Source organism: Ricinus communis, chromosome 7 (genome assembly GCF_019578655.1).
Source record: "Ricinus communis isolate WT05 ecotype wild-type chromosome 7, ASM1957865v1, whole genome shotgun sequence".
NCBI lineage: Eukaryota > Viridiplantae > Streptophyta > Magnoliopsida > Malpighiales > Euphorbiaceae > Ricinus > Ricinus communis.
Genome location: NC_063262.1, coordinates 1,681,124 through 1,700,614, shown reverse-complemented (window position 1 = coordinate 1,700,614; position 19,491 = coordinate 1,681,124). Strand labels below are relative to the sequence as shown.

General features: G+C 33.7%; 2 protein-coding genes and 1 pseudogene across 2 annotated transcripts; 2 read left to right on the top strand and 1 right to left on the bottom strand.

Moving 5' to 3' along the window:
- The first annotated feature begins 494 nt into the window (after window positions 1–494).
- Window positions 495–12,226, top strand: LOC8264237 (50S ribosomal subunit assembly factor BipA). Its single transcript, XM_048376725.1, is given in 21 exon segments — window positions 495–1,013; window positions 1,544–1,618; window positions 2,107–2,252; window positions 2,776–2,849; window positions 2,966–3,138; window positions 4,091–4,192; window positions 4,195–4,230; window positions 4,793–4,918; window positions 5,983–6,081; window positions 6,213–6,333; window positions 6,490–6,553; window positions 7,171–7,225; window positions 7,306–7,430; window positions 8,472–8,506; window positions 8,509–8,544; window positions 9,067–9,116; window positions 10,022–10,108; window positions 10,906–10,956; window positions 11,039–11,122; window positions 11,553–11,603; window positions 11,899–12,226. Coding segments are annotated over 21 exon segments (1,983 nt in total). The 5' UTR covers window positions 495–704; the 3' UTR covers window positions 11,983–12,226.
- Window positions 12,227–13,700: 1,474 nt separating this feature from the next.
- LOC125370607 lies at window positions 13,701–16,629 on the top strand (annotated as a pseudogene).
- Window positions 16,630–17,184: 555 nt separating this feature from the next.
- LOC125370588 lies at window positions 17,185–17,731 on the bottom strand. Its single transcript, XM_048376536.1, has 3 exons — window positions 17,539–17,731; window positions 17,360–17,475; window positions 17,185–17,271 (listed from the first exon to the last, which is right to left on the bottom strand). Exons 1-3 carry the CDS (start codon window positions 17,729–17,731, stop codon window positions 17,185–17,187), a joined length of 396 nt encoding a protein of 131 aa, XP_048232493.1.
- Between the last annotated feature and the right edge of the window lie 1,760 nt (window positions 17,732–19,491).

Genomic DNA, 19,491 nt, shown 5'->3' with positions numbered 1-19,491 from the left:
GTTACATGTCTGTATAACTGGTTAGAATTTTTCGAAGTGGACTTAGTAGTTCAATTTACATAGGCAATTAATGTTTATTTTATTTTTTGTTACGATACACAAAAATGAAGACTTAATTATCTGAACAAATCTATACTTTCATGTTTTTATCAAATCTAGCATAAAATGTAAAATGTATCGAATTAGATTATGAACTAAAATTAGCACCTAGAAATTTTAATTAAATTAGTGCTACATTTCTTCAAATACAGCAGATTCTTTTTTTTTTTTTTAATTATTTTTATCTATGATATTTATTTTAAATATCGTTTTAATTACCAACATCTCAATTTAGCATTGTAAAATACTAAGTTGCAATTAGTATAAAATGTGTATTCTATTTAAATTGTTTAGTTAGTAATTCTTTTATTTTTTAATTTATTATTTATTTTCGACCCGGCTCATACTTCTTATAAGTGTTTTTTTTCTTTCCGGTTTTTTAAGAATTTTAGAAATTCTTGATATTTTTTCATGAGAATATCCCATTTGGTCTCTTTCCTCTGTGAAGGCTTAAACCCTACCACCATAAGTCCCAGCCAAAAACCTCAAAAAGAAAAGAAAAAAGAAAAAAAAAGAAAGACAAACGCCCAAACTAAGGACTAAAATTGAACTATAAAAAGAGAAAACAAAAAGAAAAAAACTCGGTGCCATTTCTAAACACAGAAATGGCAGGTCCTCTACTTCGCTATCTCAGTTCCTCCACCAGAAAATCTTTTTCTTCTTCTTCTTCTCTTCTCTCGCGCGCCTTCTCGGCGGCTTCTGCCTCAGCCGCCGCCACCTCCACGTCAGCAGCACCAAATCCATCGTTAGACCCGAGCCGGTTGCGAAACGTAGCAGTAATAGCTCATGTGGATCACGGAAAGACAACACTTATGGACCGTTTATTAAGGCAGTGCGGAGCTGATATACCTCACGAGCGTGCCATGGACTCTATTAGTCTTGAGCGTGAGCGTGGTATCACTATTGCCTCTAAGGTTTTAATTTTATCTTAAATCCTAACTTTCTTATAAGCAATGCTTGCTCTTCTTTCAAAATGGTATTACTGGATGTTTGATTCATGTCCGTACTACTTTACATTTGATAAATTTTAGTTTATGTGTTCTTTATCAATGTGATTTGAGTAGATTTTCAATGGTTCAATTGAATTCTGGGTAGTTAATTCTCCTGTTTGGGAAACTGGGGGGGTTTCGGGGAAGACCTATGTCGGGAACATTTTGGGTGTGGGATGCTCGTTTAACCTCTGTAATCATCTCGTTACTTATTTACCTGGGTGCACTGCGTTTTCAGAAGCTGCCTGTTGAACCAGCTTCTATTTCATTCCGTGCTGGACACTATAGTTGCTAAAACTTCAATTGTTTCAACTTGTACAAAAAGAAAAGGGAGTTCTGGAACATATTATATCATGCCAAAAGGCACATAATTTGAATTGAATTCTTGCAAATGAATTATTTCAAACAAGGCCTGGCTTTTATATCTCATGAAGGAATTATTGTATGTAATGCAGGTTACATCCATTTCATGGAAAGAGAATGAGCTGAACATGGTTGATACACCTGGACATGCTGATTTTGGTGGTGAAGTATGCCCTCCTTTTAGATGTTTTCTTTTTCACTAGAAAGATGATTCCTCCCTAGTTATATCCTTGGATTCTTATCAATGAGACCTGCAGCATGGTTCTAAATGAAGGTCTAAATAAATGAAAATTATATTAGCAGTATGGGCTCAAATAGTTTATTACACTAATGAATATTGGTAAGGAAAAGCCTGGAATTTTTTTAGTGGATAATAGAAATTGACAGGAATAGTCAAATGACATATATAGTTGAATTGTATCAAATTTATCTTCTTCTCTGGGTTCTATTATAATTTTCTTAAGGCACTATTTAAGGAGCAGAAAAAGAAATTCTGAATTAATAAATTAGAATCCAAATGTTAGTCTAGAAGTGATTAATTTGCATTTCAGGCAGAGTTTGGCTTTGTTCAATTTCGAAACTAATCTGCCACTTTGCGAATCAATATGGGATTCTTAATGGTGATCTTTGCATAACTTGGTTTTAATGATCATAGGTTGAGCGGGTGGTTGGGATGGTTGAAGGAGCAGTGTTAGTTGTAGATGCTGGTGAAGGTCCACTTGCACAGACAAAATTTGTTCTTGCTAAAGCATTGAAGTATGGGCTGCGCCCTATTCTACTTTTAAACAAAGTAGATAGGCCTGCAGGTATGCTTTTATCACTCATTTTTGTACTTTTATATTCTTGGTTTATGAAGAGTGGATTACCATGTGATGACATGCTCTTATGGTAGGAACAAAATATTGAGCTTGAAGTGTAAAAAAGTTGGGGTGTCGAGCTGTTATCATTTATGTATATGGGGTTAAATGTCTCTGTGTTTATGTCCTACTTTGAAATTAGTTTTCCATGCCATTCTTATACTCTGTTAATTTGTCTCGGCATTGTATTTTAAGTTATGTTCTCTACTACTATGACTTTCCTTGAACATTTTCCTCCAACTTAAGATTTGTATTATTGTTGGTTATTGGGTGTTTGGAGCTCAAATTTACATTTGAAAACATTTTATGTAGGACACTAATATAAAGCCAAGAATTAGGACAAGACAATTTACTGAAATTGCTTATGTATGATTTCCTTGTTGTTTGCATTTGTATTAGAAGATTAAAATTCTCCGTGATATGACAATTTTTATTTAGATTTATCTCACTTTTTCGTCATCATTTCACGCGGTGTCCGAGGAAATGTGTAATGAAGTTGAGAGCCTTGTTTTTGATCTATTCGCAAACCTTGGTGCCACAGGTAAAAAAGATTTAGGAAATTGAAACCTTTTCGATTTGACATCCTTCAGCAGTTTCTTACGTACTTTATTGATGAACTTCATACTAGTCAATAACTGTATTTTGTGCTTGCTTTAGAGGAACAGCTCGATTTTCCTGTTCTTTATGCTTCTGCTAAAGAAGGCTGGGCATCCTCCACCTTCACTAAAGATCCTCCTGCTGATGCAAAAGATATGTCACAGTTACTTGATACCATCGTAAGACATGTTCCATCACCAAAAGCCAGTCTTGATGCACCTTTTCAGATGCTGGTGGGTGTTCAACACTGTAGCTCCAGTAGAATGTGCAGCTATGTTTGAATTCATACTTATGTGCTTGTGCGGATGCGTGCACATGCCCATGTATTCATTGCCTGTTCTGGATTCGATTTTATATATGTTATGTACATCTGTATATTTATGTCATGTCTGCTTTGATCCGTTGTTCATCACCACTACATTTAATAGTGTTTAGTGAGATCTTTATGCATGATATATTATGCTATAAAACCTAAGGAGTCCCTTGATTTTGCGTGGTTTCTTTTGTACTAAATGTAGGAAAAGTCATATTGTGGTTCTGAATCTCAAACTGATGTAGGGGAGCTGTAGTACTTATGTATGATAACCAAAACTTTGTGTTGATACCCTAGCTCTTGAAGAATGCATAGAAGAAGTCCTCATAAAAATCTGATGGAAGTAACTATCAACTAGGCGGCATACAGAATTTGGATTAGGTGGTTCAAGAGGCCAGTGTCAAAGGTCTTAGGTTGGTAAATCTGGAATTTACAGATTTTTAAGCTAGATTTTTATAATTATGGTGCTGTAACGGAAAAAGGAACGCTGAAAGATGCAAGCAAATGAAAAATCAAGTAAAGAAGGAAATAGATAAGCATTAGATCACACCAATCTGGAGGCTCTAGAATTACCCATGGTGTACGAACTAGTATTTTGAGCCAGGATTATTAGGCATCGCACCTTAGAGAAGCATGCATTACAAATCTCATCACTAAAGAGATCTGTGCAGGAAATGCACAGCTGAATTTTCTTGCTTATCATTGAGTAAAATATTTACCAACCTCACTGAGAATTAGTTTATTTAAAACAAATATCTTAAATTTTGGCTTTTATTAGCACATTATGTTATTCTCTCCCCTGTTCCTCTTTCTCTCTTTTGTTCTACTTTGCTCTTTAACTTTCAGGAAGGGACTGATAATTTCCACTTTAGGTTTCCATGATGGAACGAGACTTTTATCTCGGGCGGATCTTAACTGGACGCATTGCTGCTGGAGTCATTCGTGTCGGGGACCGAATACATGGACTGCATGATGCACGGATTCTGGTGTCCAGAAAATTGAAGAAGGAAAGGTTTATTTCTTTATTTGAAATGATATTGAATCAATGCCTAGAGTTACATATAGGAACTAATCACCAGATTTAAGGTGAATATATGGAATTTTCATGCTTCATCCTGTTGTACACAGTGTCGAGTTGCATTTGGTGTTTGACTTGGAACTAAAAGCTTCACTTCCTACGGTCTTGATTAGCTGTTAAATTACTAAAGAAATTTACTTTAGTTTCAATATATACTTATATCAAAGTTAATGGATAAAATGATTTCACAATAAGTCACTAGGATTATAGCCACTGATGATTGACATTTTTTCCAAATTTCTAATATGGTGTCTGCCTTAGTTTTGAGAATAATGCCTTAGGCATTGGCTGTAACCTGCAGCTCATTTGTTATGGTCAAGGCATCATTTTTTTGATAGATTACAACAATAAGAGCATTACAGATGGGTCAAACTGAATGCCTGATTTTATAAACAGTGTTTTCAGATATGGACCCTTTCTATGGGTGGTTTAAACTGACCTTTTGCAAGCAGTTCTGTGATTGTACTCTTAAACTTATTCATCTTTTATCTTGTAGGTTCTGAAGCTAATGAAAAAGAAGGGTACAAGCATGGTTCACATTGACAGTGCAGGAGCTGGTGATATAGTATCAGTGGCTGGGATGACAAGTCCATCAATAGGCCATACAATAGCAAACGTTGAGGTATGTATTTCTCCTTTTCTGCACAGAGTGTCAGTAATTTCTTTTGATGTGCTATGCATACACTTCTTTCTCATTGGAAAAATAACTTAATAAGCTAGGTGCATATTTCTCAATTGTTTGATTCTATACCTAGTATAGCATATTATTTTTAGGTACTTCTCTTTGTAATACCATGCATGAAAACTGGCTATAATAAGACTGGAACGATCTCCTAGGTTTTCTCTCAGATTAGTTATTTCAATATACTCAACTCTATAAGTATTTTAAAATGATATACAGTGTGCTTACAGGTTTGTAATACTACATATCTGCTGCCAGTGTGTGCTTTGGACTATACCCTTATTCCCTTGTATGAACTTGCTTCCTTCCTGGCCTCAGATCATAACACAACCTCCCCAAAATATTGCTGATGACAGCTGATAATTGAAAATGGCCATTTTATGCAAGTCTTGTGAATAAAATTTGATCTTTATTGTGGATACATTTTCATTTGTACTCAATTAGAATATTTGATAACTTTACAGTTGTACATCTTCCAAAAATTGAATTCTAATTTTCTTTGCTGATTAGATCTGAAGCTGATCTTTTTTTTTTTTTTTTTTTTTTTTAGGGTTGCTCTTGAAATTAGTCCTAGTATTAGAAATTTCTTTTGAGGATCTAACGTGAAATCTTATAGTGCCACCAGTATGTATAGTTTGATTTAAGTGAAGTGAAGCATTTGGAATCTCCTGCCTGTAAATTGTAAATCAACTGAAATAAATTGAATACTAATCTTGAGAATCATATAATGGTGGAATCTTTATCTGATCCGTGGGATTGACTTTGGTTTAGCCTTTATCTCTGGCTGCTCTGCTATTATAGGATTTACAATTTTAGAGAATTTTAGCGAAGCCATTTTGTATAGGCATATGTAAATTTTTCCTTCACTCTGACCACAAGGCATGATTGGCTTTGGACCTCTCCTTTATGGGTTCATGGTGATATTTGATACTTTTGTGACCTGTTGATTGATAGCTCAAATTGTTGGGTTTTGATGTAAACTTGATTATGATTGTATCTTCTAGGTTATGAATGCATTACCAACTGTTGAGCTGGACCCTCCAACCATTTCTATGACCTTTGGTGTCAATGACTCTCCGTTAGCTGGCCGAGATGGCACCCATGTAAGTCTTAAAAATTATTGTCTCTAATAGTTGTCCTTAAGCTGTTTTGGCCATCATATGATACTTTTCTGTGGTTTATCATTTCTAGAAATTATATTTGAGGTAATTGTGTTCTTTGGATATGTTTATAGTTGACTGGAGGAAGAATTGGTGATCGGTTAGCGGCTGAAGCTGAAACTAATCTTGCCATAAATGTGATTCCTGGCTTGGCAGAATCATATGAGGTTCAAGGAAGAGGAGAACTTCAACTCGGTTAGTTCCTTTAAACTTTGCATTGTGGTTTCCTATGGTTTATTTCACATAAAGTTCATATTTATAGCTGCATAAGTTTCTTCCTCCCACAACTCAAGCTTTTTGACATCATTGAATTGTCACATCTGCTGAAGTAGTTTGATGCTATAATTACAGGTATTTTAATTGAGAATATGAGGCGTGAAGGATTTGAGCTATCTGTCTCACCACCTAAAGTCATGTGAGTTTTTTGGACACTTGGGGAAGCAAGATAATTATCATTCCAATCTAATTTCTACCCTTTTTTTTTTGGCGAAGAGTCTAGCTTTTGGATACTGAATGGTGTTAATGGAGTAAAACGTGATTGAATTTTTGTATTGGATTTTGCAATTCATGATTTAGGGGTTAACTATAATAGCTAATAATATCAGGAAAAGGGTAACTTCTTATCTTGATTCTGCATATAGGTTCATTAATATGTATACCGGTACGTTATATACTGACCAATAAGTGGTTGTTCATTATGTTGCAATCTTCCTTCCTTCTGTATATTGCCTTAAACCATTTACTTATTGAACAACTCTCAGATTTCTGTGGTTAATCTAGTACTTGCTTCAGATGTTACATACTTCGTATTTAATTTCTAGGCATATTACTTAGTTTCACTGATTGAATAATATTAAAGGCCATTGTCTACTGCGAATGTGCAATTTTATGTCTTCGGTTTGCAACCAAGTGGTGGTTTAAAGGCTTGAAACTTGGCCACTGAATTTGGAAAAAAGTTCTAACAGAATCTCCAAGTTATCTTCCTTCATGCACTTCATTTTGAAACTTGACAATGTTCCTACTCTGTATCAGGTATAAAACTGTGAATGGTGAGAAGCTTGAACCAATTGAAGAAGTGACCATTGAGGTATGATGTACAAGATAATAATTAATAGATGGTCTCATTTTTGCTTGTGTCTTTTTTTACACATTATGGTTTTATTTCAGGTAAATGAAGAGCATGTGGGATTAATTATGGAGGCTCTCTCTCACAGACGAGGTGAAGTTGTCGATATGGGTCCCGTACCTGGATCTGTGGGCAGGACTAGGTTGTCTTTGACTTGTCCATCAAGGTAAGTGCATGGCTAAACAATCCATGTAATTTGTAATTATGCCTGAACTATTATATGCCTATTATTTATGATGTGTGATTTTATTCCATCTGCAGCTTTAGCATTTCATTGTTTATTTGGACATGCATACATGAAACGTTCATTGTTTAACTTCTAATGGTCATGAAAGCTTTTTCTGACTCTTGACATCTGTCACTGGGTTCTTAACTTTGGCTTTAACATTGTTAAAATGATATATAGCTAATTTTGTCATGCCATTCAAAATCAAGCTCTTCTCCATGCTTTGGTTCTCTATGTTTAACTGTGTATTGCTTCTTAGATGGGATAGAAAATTATTTGCTTGTGCATATTTGAGCAAGAATCATGAAGCTTTATTGTGGGTTTGGGATGAAGTTCGGCACCATACATTATCTTTGAGCAGGCATTCTTAGAGAGTTCCTAGGTTGTCTTTGTCTCTCCGGAAAACGATATACTCTGCGTTTAGATTTTATTACCATAGGTCTGTGGTCATTGCAATCCATTCCTCAGTACAAGTGTTAATTTAACTGGTAACTCGACAGAACCATGTGCCATGTATTATAGAAAACAAGGTTGCTATCTGCCACTTTGCAAAATGATAATATAGAAAAACACTCACTATTTCCTATCACTTCCTAATACTGTTGCACATAACTGAGGCATTACTTCCTTTTGCCAGGACTATTTCAGTGTGATGCTTATGATATTTGATGATATAATCATGCCGCAAATTTTAGTAGGCACACCTCAATAGCAATTTGAAATTGCATGTCTTGCTCAGCCAGTATAAATATTGTTCTTCTCCATTAAAATTCATGTGTAGTTGACCAGTTTTATCTTGATTAGGTTCACGGTACTATCATGGTATAAGTTACCATTACTTAAATTTGAAAATTATGATTTATGGCATCAATTGTAAGTTGGCACTTTCTTGATGAAAATTATATCCGCTGTAATGTTATTAATTATTTTCCTGATTATGTTTATTTAGCCTGTAATTAATTGATCGCCCTATACTTCCAGGGGCCTGGTTGGTTATAGGAGTGTGTTCAGCAGTGACAGCGTGGAACTGGATTTATGCACCGTGCTTTCCTGAGTATGCTTGCTTCACTTGAGATAATTCTATTTCATTTATTTTTCTTGTTTTTTCTTTTCTAGATATCCTTAGTATCATGTATTGGGTCATCAACTCATCAAGCAAGGTGGAAATTTTGCTTCCAACTTCCCTGGATCACATGTCTTGGCACAGAGCCCAAATATAGTGATTCTGTGACCAGTCTGCATCTAGCCATGCAAACACGAAACTTTAGCTTTAAATCCATTAATATTAGTAATTTATATTAATATAATACCATATGATAGTGGTTTGTTTTATCATATTGCACTCAAGTCTCATCTAATTATTTACTGCCCAATTTAGATTTTGTGTTCTGTTTTGGGTTATTTTTGTATTTTTGGCTCCAAGTAGTGAAAACGAATCAAATTTCAATATGTTTAAGAAGTCTTTTTCTCCTCCTTCCAATAATTTTATGAGGTTTCTTCCCCTCCCCCTCCTCCCACCTCACTTCCTCTCTTCTGAATAACATCCCGCTCATAAAATTCATTATGCTATTTGCAGCCTATGCAAAACACCGGGGCTCGCTTGGAAATGTTAGGAAAGGAGTATTGGTATGTTTTACCACATCTTTCCTTTCCCATGATTAAACTATAATTAGCTGTTTTTTCAGTTGTTTTCTATAGTAAAACATGAAATGGTGATCATCTTCAGACGGAATCACGTCCCTTGGTTTTGTATTTTTTTAATTTAAGTTTTTTGTTTTATTCTCCTCAATTCAATGGTCGGGCTTTACATGGAGCTGACTCTTATATGCATGTATTTACTATTACAGAACTCTTATAGATCCCCGAAACTGGATCGTTTTTTTTTTTAGTTGTTTTCTATTCTTATGATTTCTTTCTTTGTTTTAGTTCCTTACTTTTGTGAATCCTGACTACACCTTTTCACATGGCAGGCCCAACCGGCTTGCTTCCTGAAAAGCTCTACCCGGCCTGGCCCTGGTTCGGCCAGCCATCATTAAAAGAATATATATTAAAACAAACTTGGTCCTAGCCGGGTCTAACAATCCATGCCCATCCTGGAGTTTGTTCGGGCTGGTACCTAAGCTCGTGAATAGGTCTAATCATGACTGTTATAGATAAAAAGATGATATATTTCTTCGCTTACAAAGAGAACAAAATTCTACCTAAAATGAGAAGTCAAAGAATGCCATTGATTCATTATACTCTAGATCGAGTGTCCTATGGGATATATGAAAATGCACCCTTACAATTACAAGGTTTCAACTGCGTATGGCCATTGAAAACTTATACTTTGCTAAGGATATAAGGTTTAGATCTAATCAAATATCTAGGATCTTAAAATGTTGCAATCGCAATGGTTGGTTGTTACTTCCAGCAAAAAGTGATGGGGGTGTCACCGGCTATTTCAGTAAATTGTTGTTCAATTAATGTTTATAAGACTGCCATCTTTTTTGTCCTGGATCTGATTGAATTAATGTTATGTAATTGAACAGGTATCAGTGGGCTATGGTGCAATTACAGCTCATGCACTAATGAGCTTAGAAGCTCGTGGAACACTCTTTGTTACTCCTGGAATGGAGGTATTTCTGACTCTGGTTTTCTCCTCTGCTTATTCTTGGCATGGTTGAATTGTACAGTTTCTTGACATTTTCAAAAGAAAGTTTTGACATTGCCCTCATGTATAATGGAGCATTTGAAGTTGATCTTCATATAATATTTCAAACTTGTATACTTTCTTAAACATGCAGTAAATTCATTGATGGCTGCCCCTTTATGATGGTTGGGATTGAATCCAGGCTGCCAATCTTAACACTTTATAATTACAGTAGTTGCTAGTGGTATGAATGTGAGATTTGCCTTATCACTGTTGCAGTTCTTTCCTGCGACAACAAGGTTAAAGCAAATGGGTGCCACACTTAACGTGTTTGGTACCTTAAAAGGAGAATCTTTTGATCCTCGGAACTGGTTATGCCTAAGCCAAAATCTATTGAAATCAATCTAAATTTTATTTGAATTTAGAAAATTTTGAAGTTTTGGACCTTTTTTTGCAATGGATTCACTTCGTTTAAAATGAATCACATTAATACATGAATTTCATATACTAATATGTAAAATACCAAACATGACAAGAAATTTAACAATGAATTTATTCATATGCAAATGAAATTAATTTCAGTTCATTTGGTATCAAACACGTGAGAAGGTAATAAGGGAAGCATGATATGCTCTCTAGTATATTTGGGCTGATTAGAGTATTGGAATTTATTGAGTAGATCGCTTATTTTAAAGGTATTTGAAAATATACATGGTCAGTTCTTGTGTGTTTGTCTTCTTATATATTAATCATGAGACCTCACATTTGTTACTTCTTTTGCAGACATACGATGGCATGATTGTAGGTGAACATTCAAGGGATTCAGATCTTGATGTAAGGATAAAATTTGTCAGTTTCACGATGTGTGTTATGTTGTTTCAATGCAAATGACATCAGAGTTATTTCCTCCTAACAGATCAACCCAGTCAGAAGTAAGGAACTTACTAATGTTCGTGCTGCTAGCAAAGATGAGAATGTGAGACTATCTCCACCTCGTCTGGTATGTAAAGGCTTACTTTGCCGTTTTATTTATTTTTATTTACGTAAGGTTGTGACACACCAATCTTCACACCCTTGACATGGTTAATGCTAACAAGAATTTGCAATTCATATCTCATCTCTTTGTTAATGATGGGTGACATTAGTACAACTTTAAAAGGGAATAACCTAATTATGAAGTAATGTGCAAAAGCTTTGTCAAAAGAATATTAGGAAACATAAAAGTTGGAAAAAGAAAAAAGAATTTAAGAAAATGGAAAAATGACAATGATTCACTGCCAGGTAAATAGGAGAAGCTTTCTAAGACCAATTGGTGCTTAAAAAACAAAACAAAACTATTTTGAATATTTTGGACCATTTCTATAAAGTGGGCAATGCTGCTTCTTTGATGAATTTAAGAAACAAATGTCATGCCTTGCATTTATCTGCAGATGACTCTTGAAGAAGCCATTGGTTATGTAGCTTCTGATGAGCTTATTGAGGTGAGTATTGTTTAATATTTCTTTTTTCTGTTTCTAATTTATAGAACCTTTTGGAATATTATTATTGTTCTAAATTATTGCAGACCATTCCACCAAATTTATGTATAGTCCATATTTCTTCAACGTACTTTAGCAGCATTACTTAAATATCCTTCCTGACTAGAATAGAATATTGTTCATGATCACATTGTATATTCTCTGCCTCCAAATGACATCGCAGCATATGTCTTTCCCAAGTAGTTTACGATTGCAGATAAGACGCTTCCCCATGTCTGATATGGTGTTGTACATGCAGGTTACGCCTAAGGCCATCCGCTTAAGAAAAAGGCACCTGGATGTTAATAAGCGTAAAGCCATGAGCAAGAGACCAAAGGAATAGATTCAATCTAACACAATTTTGTAACCCTATACATCACAATTGTTGAATGTAGCAGAGCAGGTCCATATACTTGTTCATTATTTCCACCTAAATAAATATATTTATATTATATTTCCACCTAAAGATTATATTCTTTGACAAATTGCGAGAGAATTTGTATTCAGTAAGAAACAATAATGGCATGATAAATCATAATAGTCCACCTGTTATTTTATTTTCAGCCATCACAAGGCATTTTGCTGCATATTCTGTCTTTGTAACTATCAAAAAGATCAATGCAGTTGGTTCTTTCCTTAAACCTTATTGAAATGTCAACTTAAATAACCTGCACTGGTCAATGGAATAGAAGAAAATTGCAGCTATGCTGATACCCTTATGCTTGGTTTTACTGGGATGAATTTTGAACAGGTTGATATGTTTGATGGTATTCTGGAACAAAATAGTGTAAATTTTCTGATTCCCCTGATCTTTACATGTCAAAATCTCAGTTGTCCATTCATTGATATAATCTTGTAAACTGCTGAACTTGGCTTAGATTCGCCCCTCATCTTTTTTAAGAAATTTTTTTGCAGTGTTTATACATAAAATTAATAAATTGATATATTTATTAATTTTAAATAATAAAATATGTATCAATTATTTTATTTTAAAATATAAAATATTTATATATATGTATTATTTTTCTTATTTAATATGATATATATTTTTCATCTTTATTCCATGGAGTGGTAAGATTTATTCTTTTAACATTCAATTTGTTGTGGGTAAATATAATGATTGATTATATAACAATTACAGCAATTGATGGCTGAATTGACGATTACCTTGTAAAGATGAAAATGACAAACAACAAACAAGATTGTAATCATCAGTGCCATAACGGTCAAAATCCAGACCTTTGTTCACATCAAAATTCCATTTGGAATTCATAAAAGGCAAGGAAAGTTCAAAAACTTCTAACCGTTGATCAAGAACATTCCAATGAGGAGGAGAACTCCAAAAGGATCAGGAACAAGAGCAAGAACAATTCAACAATATGCATTAAACAATCATTTCTTGCTTCCCATTTTCCTTAGTTCAATTGTCGTCAACATTATTGATTTTACTAGTTGCCTATCTTATCCAAAGAAGACCTGATCAAATATAGTTGCTCTTGCTAATTATTGAAGAAAATAAAAATGTAGTTGCTTAGAAGTTTAGTAATAACTATTTAATAATTATAATTTTGATAATTATGATAACTTTCAAATATTACTTCTCCTCATCTAAACAAAGTACCAATTATTTTACTTTTCTTTTACTATTCAACAATAACAATTAATGCCTTAATTTATTATCTAAAAGTGAACATAAGACTTATAAAACATATTATTAAAATAGGTTAGTATTTTCATTTATGAGAATTTTGAAAATTAAATTTTAATTTTTATTATCTATTAGTTTTAGTTAGGAATTTATCACACTAAAGAAATAATTATTTACGATCTAGATCATATGATATATTAAATTTCTAAATATTAAAAAAAAAAAATTTCAGTACAAATTAAATAAGAAAACTTTAATAAGAAAACTTAACAAATAATTAGGAATGAAATATGCTAAGTCTTAAATCTTTCTATATTACAAGATGGACGCAAAATTTTAAGAAATGCAGTGAAAGCCCTAATCTGAGTGGGACGTTAAACAACACAAATGGCATTAAAACTTTGAAAATAATATGTAACTTACCATTTACACAAGTGTTTTACTTTCTCTGTCTCTCTCTATATCTCTCTCCTGCAAATCTAAGCTCTTGTTTCTATGCAAATCACAAGCGGCGCCCACTATCTCTCTCTCTATATATCGAAAAGTAAACAATGTCGCCATTTTAAATTCAAATAACACCACCACCACCAACAGCACCAACAACAACATTTCCTGGTAGATTTCTTAGATATAGATAGACTCATTTCAACTTCCTCATCGAATATTTCAAGAAACGAAGACCAACCCATTTCATTTTGATCTTCATTTCACAAAACCCACATTTTCAGATTTTTCAAAATATTATAGAAATCAAGACTTACCCATTTCATTTTGATCTCCATTTTCAAAACTCCATATTAAAAGAGCGACTTTTAGCTCAAAAATGGGGGCTTATAGAGCAGATGATGATTATGATTACTTGTTTAAGGTTGTTTTAATAGGTGATTCTGGTGTTGGGAAATCAAATCTGTTGTCTAGATTCACAAGGAATGAATTCAGCTTGGAATCCAAATCCACCATTGGTGTTGAATTTGCTACTCGTAGTATCCATGTTGATGACAAGGTTGTTAAGGCCCAGATTTGGGACACTGCTGGTCAGGAAAGGTATGTTTACTTTACTGACAATCTAGAATTCTAAATCAGTCCATTTCAAATTCTGTTTATATGAGATTTGTGACTGTTTAGCAGATACTAAGAGTAAATTGTAATTTATCTATTCTTCGTTTCCACATTAGATCTGTACTTCAAAATGCCTAGAGCTACAGAATTACCATTTCTCTGTGTTCCTAGAATTAATTTCATTGTTTCTCGATTTGGGTATTTTCTCTGATAAGAGAAAAGGTAAAAAGATAACATTTTAAATGAGTTGATTCAGGATCGAGTTATCCATAATAATCCTCTAGCTATTCATTTATGATAGCCAAGTTTGAACGTTAGTCCTGTTGATTAGAAGCTGCTTATTTTGATTTTCTTTTTTATTTGGTTATTTTGTTTGATGACTTGATTGCTTTCTAAAGCTGGAAAAATGTGTGGTAGACACTTATTTGATCCTGGTAATTTTAAGTAGTAGTTGAATTTGATCGGTATGTATACCTGTGTGAGAATAGTCATGGCTTGCACGTGCAAGGTCTGACAGGGTTTTAAAGCCTGTAGGTAATTATATGACCTCAAAGGCTTCATGTGAGTCCCACCTGCAAAAAGTGTTAAAAATTAAAGTACTCCATTTGTCTATTTAGTGATTTGGACTTTGCTTGGAAGGGATTTTGATCTGTGTAAAATGCTGATGACAGCCACATTATCCCACTCATTCTTGTGTTTTTGTTTATGTCTTAACTGGCTCACTAGATCCATTTTTAACTTGGGAACTTTTAAAGGCAATTATAACAGCAAAAGTTTTATTATTCCCTTCGATGTGAAAAGCAGCCATGGAAGGCTTTTGAATATTTGATAAAAATTGATTCCGTCAATATTTGGTTCAATGAACAATCTATCTGGTGGGGCTTTGGTTTATGACTTCACCATATCGAAGCATAAACAGAAATCTGATTTTTCAGTATCTTGTATGTCGTCATATGCTAGGCCCTGATTACTTGCACTTAATTTAACTATTATTGGCAAAATAAAGAAGAAAAGGTCTATAAAGATTTTAATAGTAACATGAGATGTTAACGGCATTGTCCAGAGAAAATGCTGCTTGCCATTTAATGTTCAAAGCATTAAAAATAGTTCTCAGAATTTGGTTATTGAGATTTTGGTCATATCTGATGTCAGGTTTTGTTCTTTTACCTATATGTTACAATTCGAGGACAAATAAAAATCTCTGTTAAGGATGCTCCATGTAGGTGGGGAATTTGAGGTTATATATAAATGAAGACAGGAAGAGAAACATCCGTTTACACAGCCTATGCTGCTTTAATGATTGCATGTAGTTTTTTCCAACACCACTGGATCTTGGCTTTATCCAGCATCTGGAAATGGCCACCTTTTCTTTGGTTTATAGTCCTTAATCCTCTCTTTGTTGGACAGAGCTATTCCCTATCATAACATTCATCTGGGGAAACAGATTTTCATCCTAGTGTGTTCTTTTCTCAGATATCGTGCAATCACTAGTGCATACTACAGAGGAGCTGTTGGTGCCTTGCTTGTCTATGATGTCACTAGACATGTTACCTTTGAGAACGTGGAAAGATGGTTGAAGGAGCTTCGAGATCACACTGATTCCAACATTGTTATTATGCTTGTGGGAAACAAGGCAGATTTGCGCCACTTACGCAGCAGTTACAACTGAGGATGCCAAGGCATTTGCTGAGAGAGAGAGCACCTTCTTTATGGAAACCTCTGCGCTAGAATCCTTGAATGTCGAAAATGCCTTTACTGAAGTGCTAACTCAGATCTATCGTGTTGTCAGCGGAAGGCTCTTGATGTAGGGGATGACCCCAGCCTTGCCTAAGGGACAGACTATTAATGTTGGCAAAGATGATGTATCAGCTGTGAAAAGTTGGATGCTGCTCAGCATAGTCAGAATAAATGAAGTCTTAGTGGTAGTATATTCTCCTGCTAAAGATTGTGCACTTCAGTGATTTGAAGATGCCTTTGTTTCTCTCAGATATGTCCAAAGAGGCCACGTTTGATAGCATGCTTTAGAGAGTAGTAACTTGTATAAGTTGAGAGACGGCTTAAGCGTTCAGATCTGAGAGACTATCTCATTTTGTTGGCATTCCGTGTTTCATTTTCTTGTTATTCTTTTGGCTGCTTCTTTTCTTGGAGTGTTGTTGTAATCTGTACTAGCCAGATCCAACCCTCTAGGTTAGATTATACTTATTGCTTGGATTTGGGAATTATGTTAAGACAATGGTGTTTTTACTTGATTGATTAATTAATTTATTAGCTTGTTGGGGTTTATAGTTGCATTCGAACATTATTTGTCTTCAAGCTTGTGCCCAAAATGTGATAGTCCTGAATTGCCTCATCAGTTGGGGTTACTTTGGAAGATTAGATTCATAGCCTTACTACCAATTCATTTTCACCTGTAAGCTATAATACTTCATGTATATGAATAACTTTCTGCTGGTTTCTCTGACAAGCATGCTAACTTGAGGATGATGTCCACACAGGCCTCTACAGCAGCTTGCTATCGAGGCCTGTAGATAGTAATGATACTTCATCCATAGTATAACTTCTATATTTAGGTTTGTCTTCTTAGTTATAGAACAGTATTTAAATTGAGTTTAATATTTGTACCATACAAGAACATTAAACAGCAAGTAAAAGAGCAAATGAAAGAAAAAATCGCTAGCAGTGGTAACTTCTGCCCTCTTCATGTCTCTGTCACTCTCTGGGCTGTCTCATTGTTCATGAAGATGCAGTAGATCATAAGCGGGTAACTCGATCCTTTTGCAGTGGCCATTAAGTCTCCCTCTACAGTCCGAGATGCAAACCTATTATTTCTTAGTCTCCTTAGTTTCTGGAAAAGACTTCAACAATATCAGGAATAGTAGCGAAATTTCGTTGTTCATCCTCCTCAATTCCTACTCTCTTGCAATCCTCAAGAAAGTAAAAGAGATGGATCAATTTCTTTACTAAAAGGGTTCAAGCAAATATCAGTAATCTTGGCAAATGTCCTCTGTCCTACCAATGGACCATGCTGCCATGTAACCACATAAGTGCAAACACTCTTCTTCTTCTTCTTCCCTCCTCCTCCTCCAACTTGTTTCTTGAACTTATGCTCCTCGTTTAGTACTTCAACAACTATAGCATCATAAAACTTAACGTCATCGTCGTCTAAATAAAATGATGCAGAAACTGCCTTACCTTGACATATAAGCTTGCAATCATGATCCTGTATCTGGACACTGCTCAGCCTAAATCTTGCCCTGAACTCTTCCAATTCTTCCATGTTGTTGAACACATCCACATCATACTTCTCATCGTACTCTTCTGAGAAATTAGTATAGTGTACAGTGAGTTCTTTACCATCACAGAACAAATTCATCATACCATGCATTGTCCTCTGGACACTGGAATTCCATTGCAAATCAATTCTTGGGTACTTTTCTTTTTAGATTTGGATTCTTGAGGGTTACTGTATAAAAGAAATCGAGAGGGATGAAGATAATAACAACAAATTTTATTACTGACCTTATATAATATCTATAAAGATTTAAAATTTATAACCAAATATGATTCGAACTCCTGACCCAATTCAGATTCTTGTCAAATTAGGATTTCAAATACGTTTGGACTTGGGAGTTTCTCTGTCCTCATCGATAAATGCTTAGTGGGCTCCAGTGAATACAAAATAATAAATTGCGGTAAAGAGCGGGGCTTATGTAGAATATATAAAAAATAAAAGGGCAAAATGAAAAGAAAAGCAATATAACCCTAACCTGAAAGGGAAGCGAGCAGTAAGTCACCAAAGGGAAGCGAGCAGTGGCGGCTGCAGCGGACTGCAGAGAAAGGGCAAGAACGGAAGAAGAGAGAATTGAAAGAAAGGAAATAAAGAGTAAAAAGCAAAAACAAAAACAGAAAACAATATGGAGAGAGCATGTGGATTAAATGGAAACCTGAGGGAATTATATGATGCTATTATAGTTTTCAATCTGAATCATAACAAGCTTTCCATTTTTGTTTCTGTTTGTTGCTGCTCCTCTTCCGATTTTCCTTCTTTTTCTCTTTACTCTGTGATTTCTCTGTTTATGTGTGTTCTGCAGTGTTGCTTGCTGCCAATTGCTTCTTCCCGTCAGGGAACCTTGTGATGATTTAGTTTACTTATCTGAGGGTTCCATAATCTTTTGCTGTCCTTTATTTTTCCTCTGTTTTGCTTAAGAAAAATATTAGTTTAATTTGACTGCTAATAATCCTGCAAATTTTCTTTTTGTTTTTACTTTTTGAATCATAAATCTTCATTGTTTTATGTCAAATATACTTTAATAAATTATTCTGTTATTTTTACTTTTTCCAAAATATTAATAATTTAAAAGAAAAATAATTAGGTATTTAGTGTTTGAATTTTCTATTTTAGTGTTTAAATTAATTTTTTTTATTTATTTAAAATATTTACTATATTATTTTTAAATTATCTATTTTTAATATTATTTTTCTGAAATCTTAAATATTTTTAAAAATCAAATATAAAATAAAATTATTTTTTCTAAATATTTTTATCCAGTTCTTTTAATAAAACCTAAAAGATAAATAAAGAAATAATAATAAAATAAAAAAATATAATAGAATATAATTAAATACTAACTGATTTAAAATAAATAAACTAAGAAAATATAATATATAATATATTTTATTATGATAAAAAATATTATAATTAAAAACTGGTTGAAAATATTTTTATATTTATGGATATAGTTATGTGACATTTAATATTTCTAGAAAAGTCTAATAGTCAAGATAAATTAATTGTGAATATATGACTCAGGAGAATAACGGTATAATTTATTTTATTATGTAATGTATCCTTTATTTTTAATTATTTTTCAAAATTGATAATCTAATTTCTTAAAATTCAGAATAAAAGGACTATTAAACTATTTAAAGAAATTAAAACTCAACTAATAATACTTTTCAGTCTTCATCTCTCTTTTCTTTTTTTCTTTTCAGTCTTCTTAACTATTTTAATTTTGAGTTGATTTTAAATTTGTATTTATTTTTTAGGTTGCTTGATTTCTTGTTATTTTATTTTAATTTTAAAAATTATGAAATATGAATTCAAATTTAATTAGATTGTTTCAATAAAAGCACAAAAAATCTCGG

What these genes read in the sequence shown, in the direction of transcription:
- LOC125370588 (XM_048376536.1), bottom strand. Translation starts at nt 17,731, where the DNA reads ATGCATGGTATGATGAATTTGTTCTGTGATGGTAAAGAACTCACTGTA. An exon ending in TTGCAAGCTTATATGTCAAG is followed by an intron (nt 17,476 to 17,538) that starts GTAAGGCAGTTT and finishes ATGATGCTATAG; the next exon opens with TTGTTGAAGTACTAAACGAG. An exon ending in CATGGCAGCATGGTCCATTG is followed by an intron (nt 17,272 to 17,359) that starts GTAGGACAGAGG and finishes TACTTTCTTGAG; the next exon opens with GATTGCAAGAGAGTAGGAAT.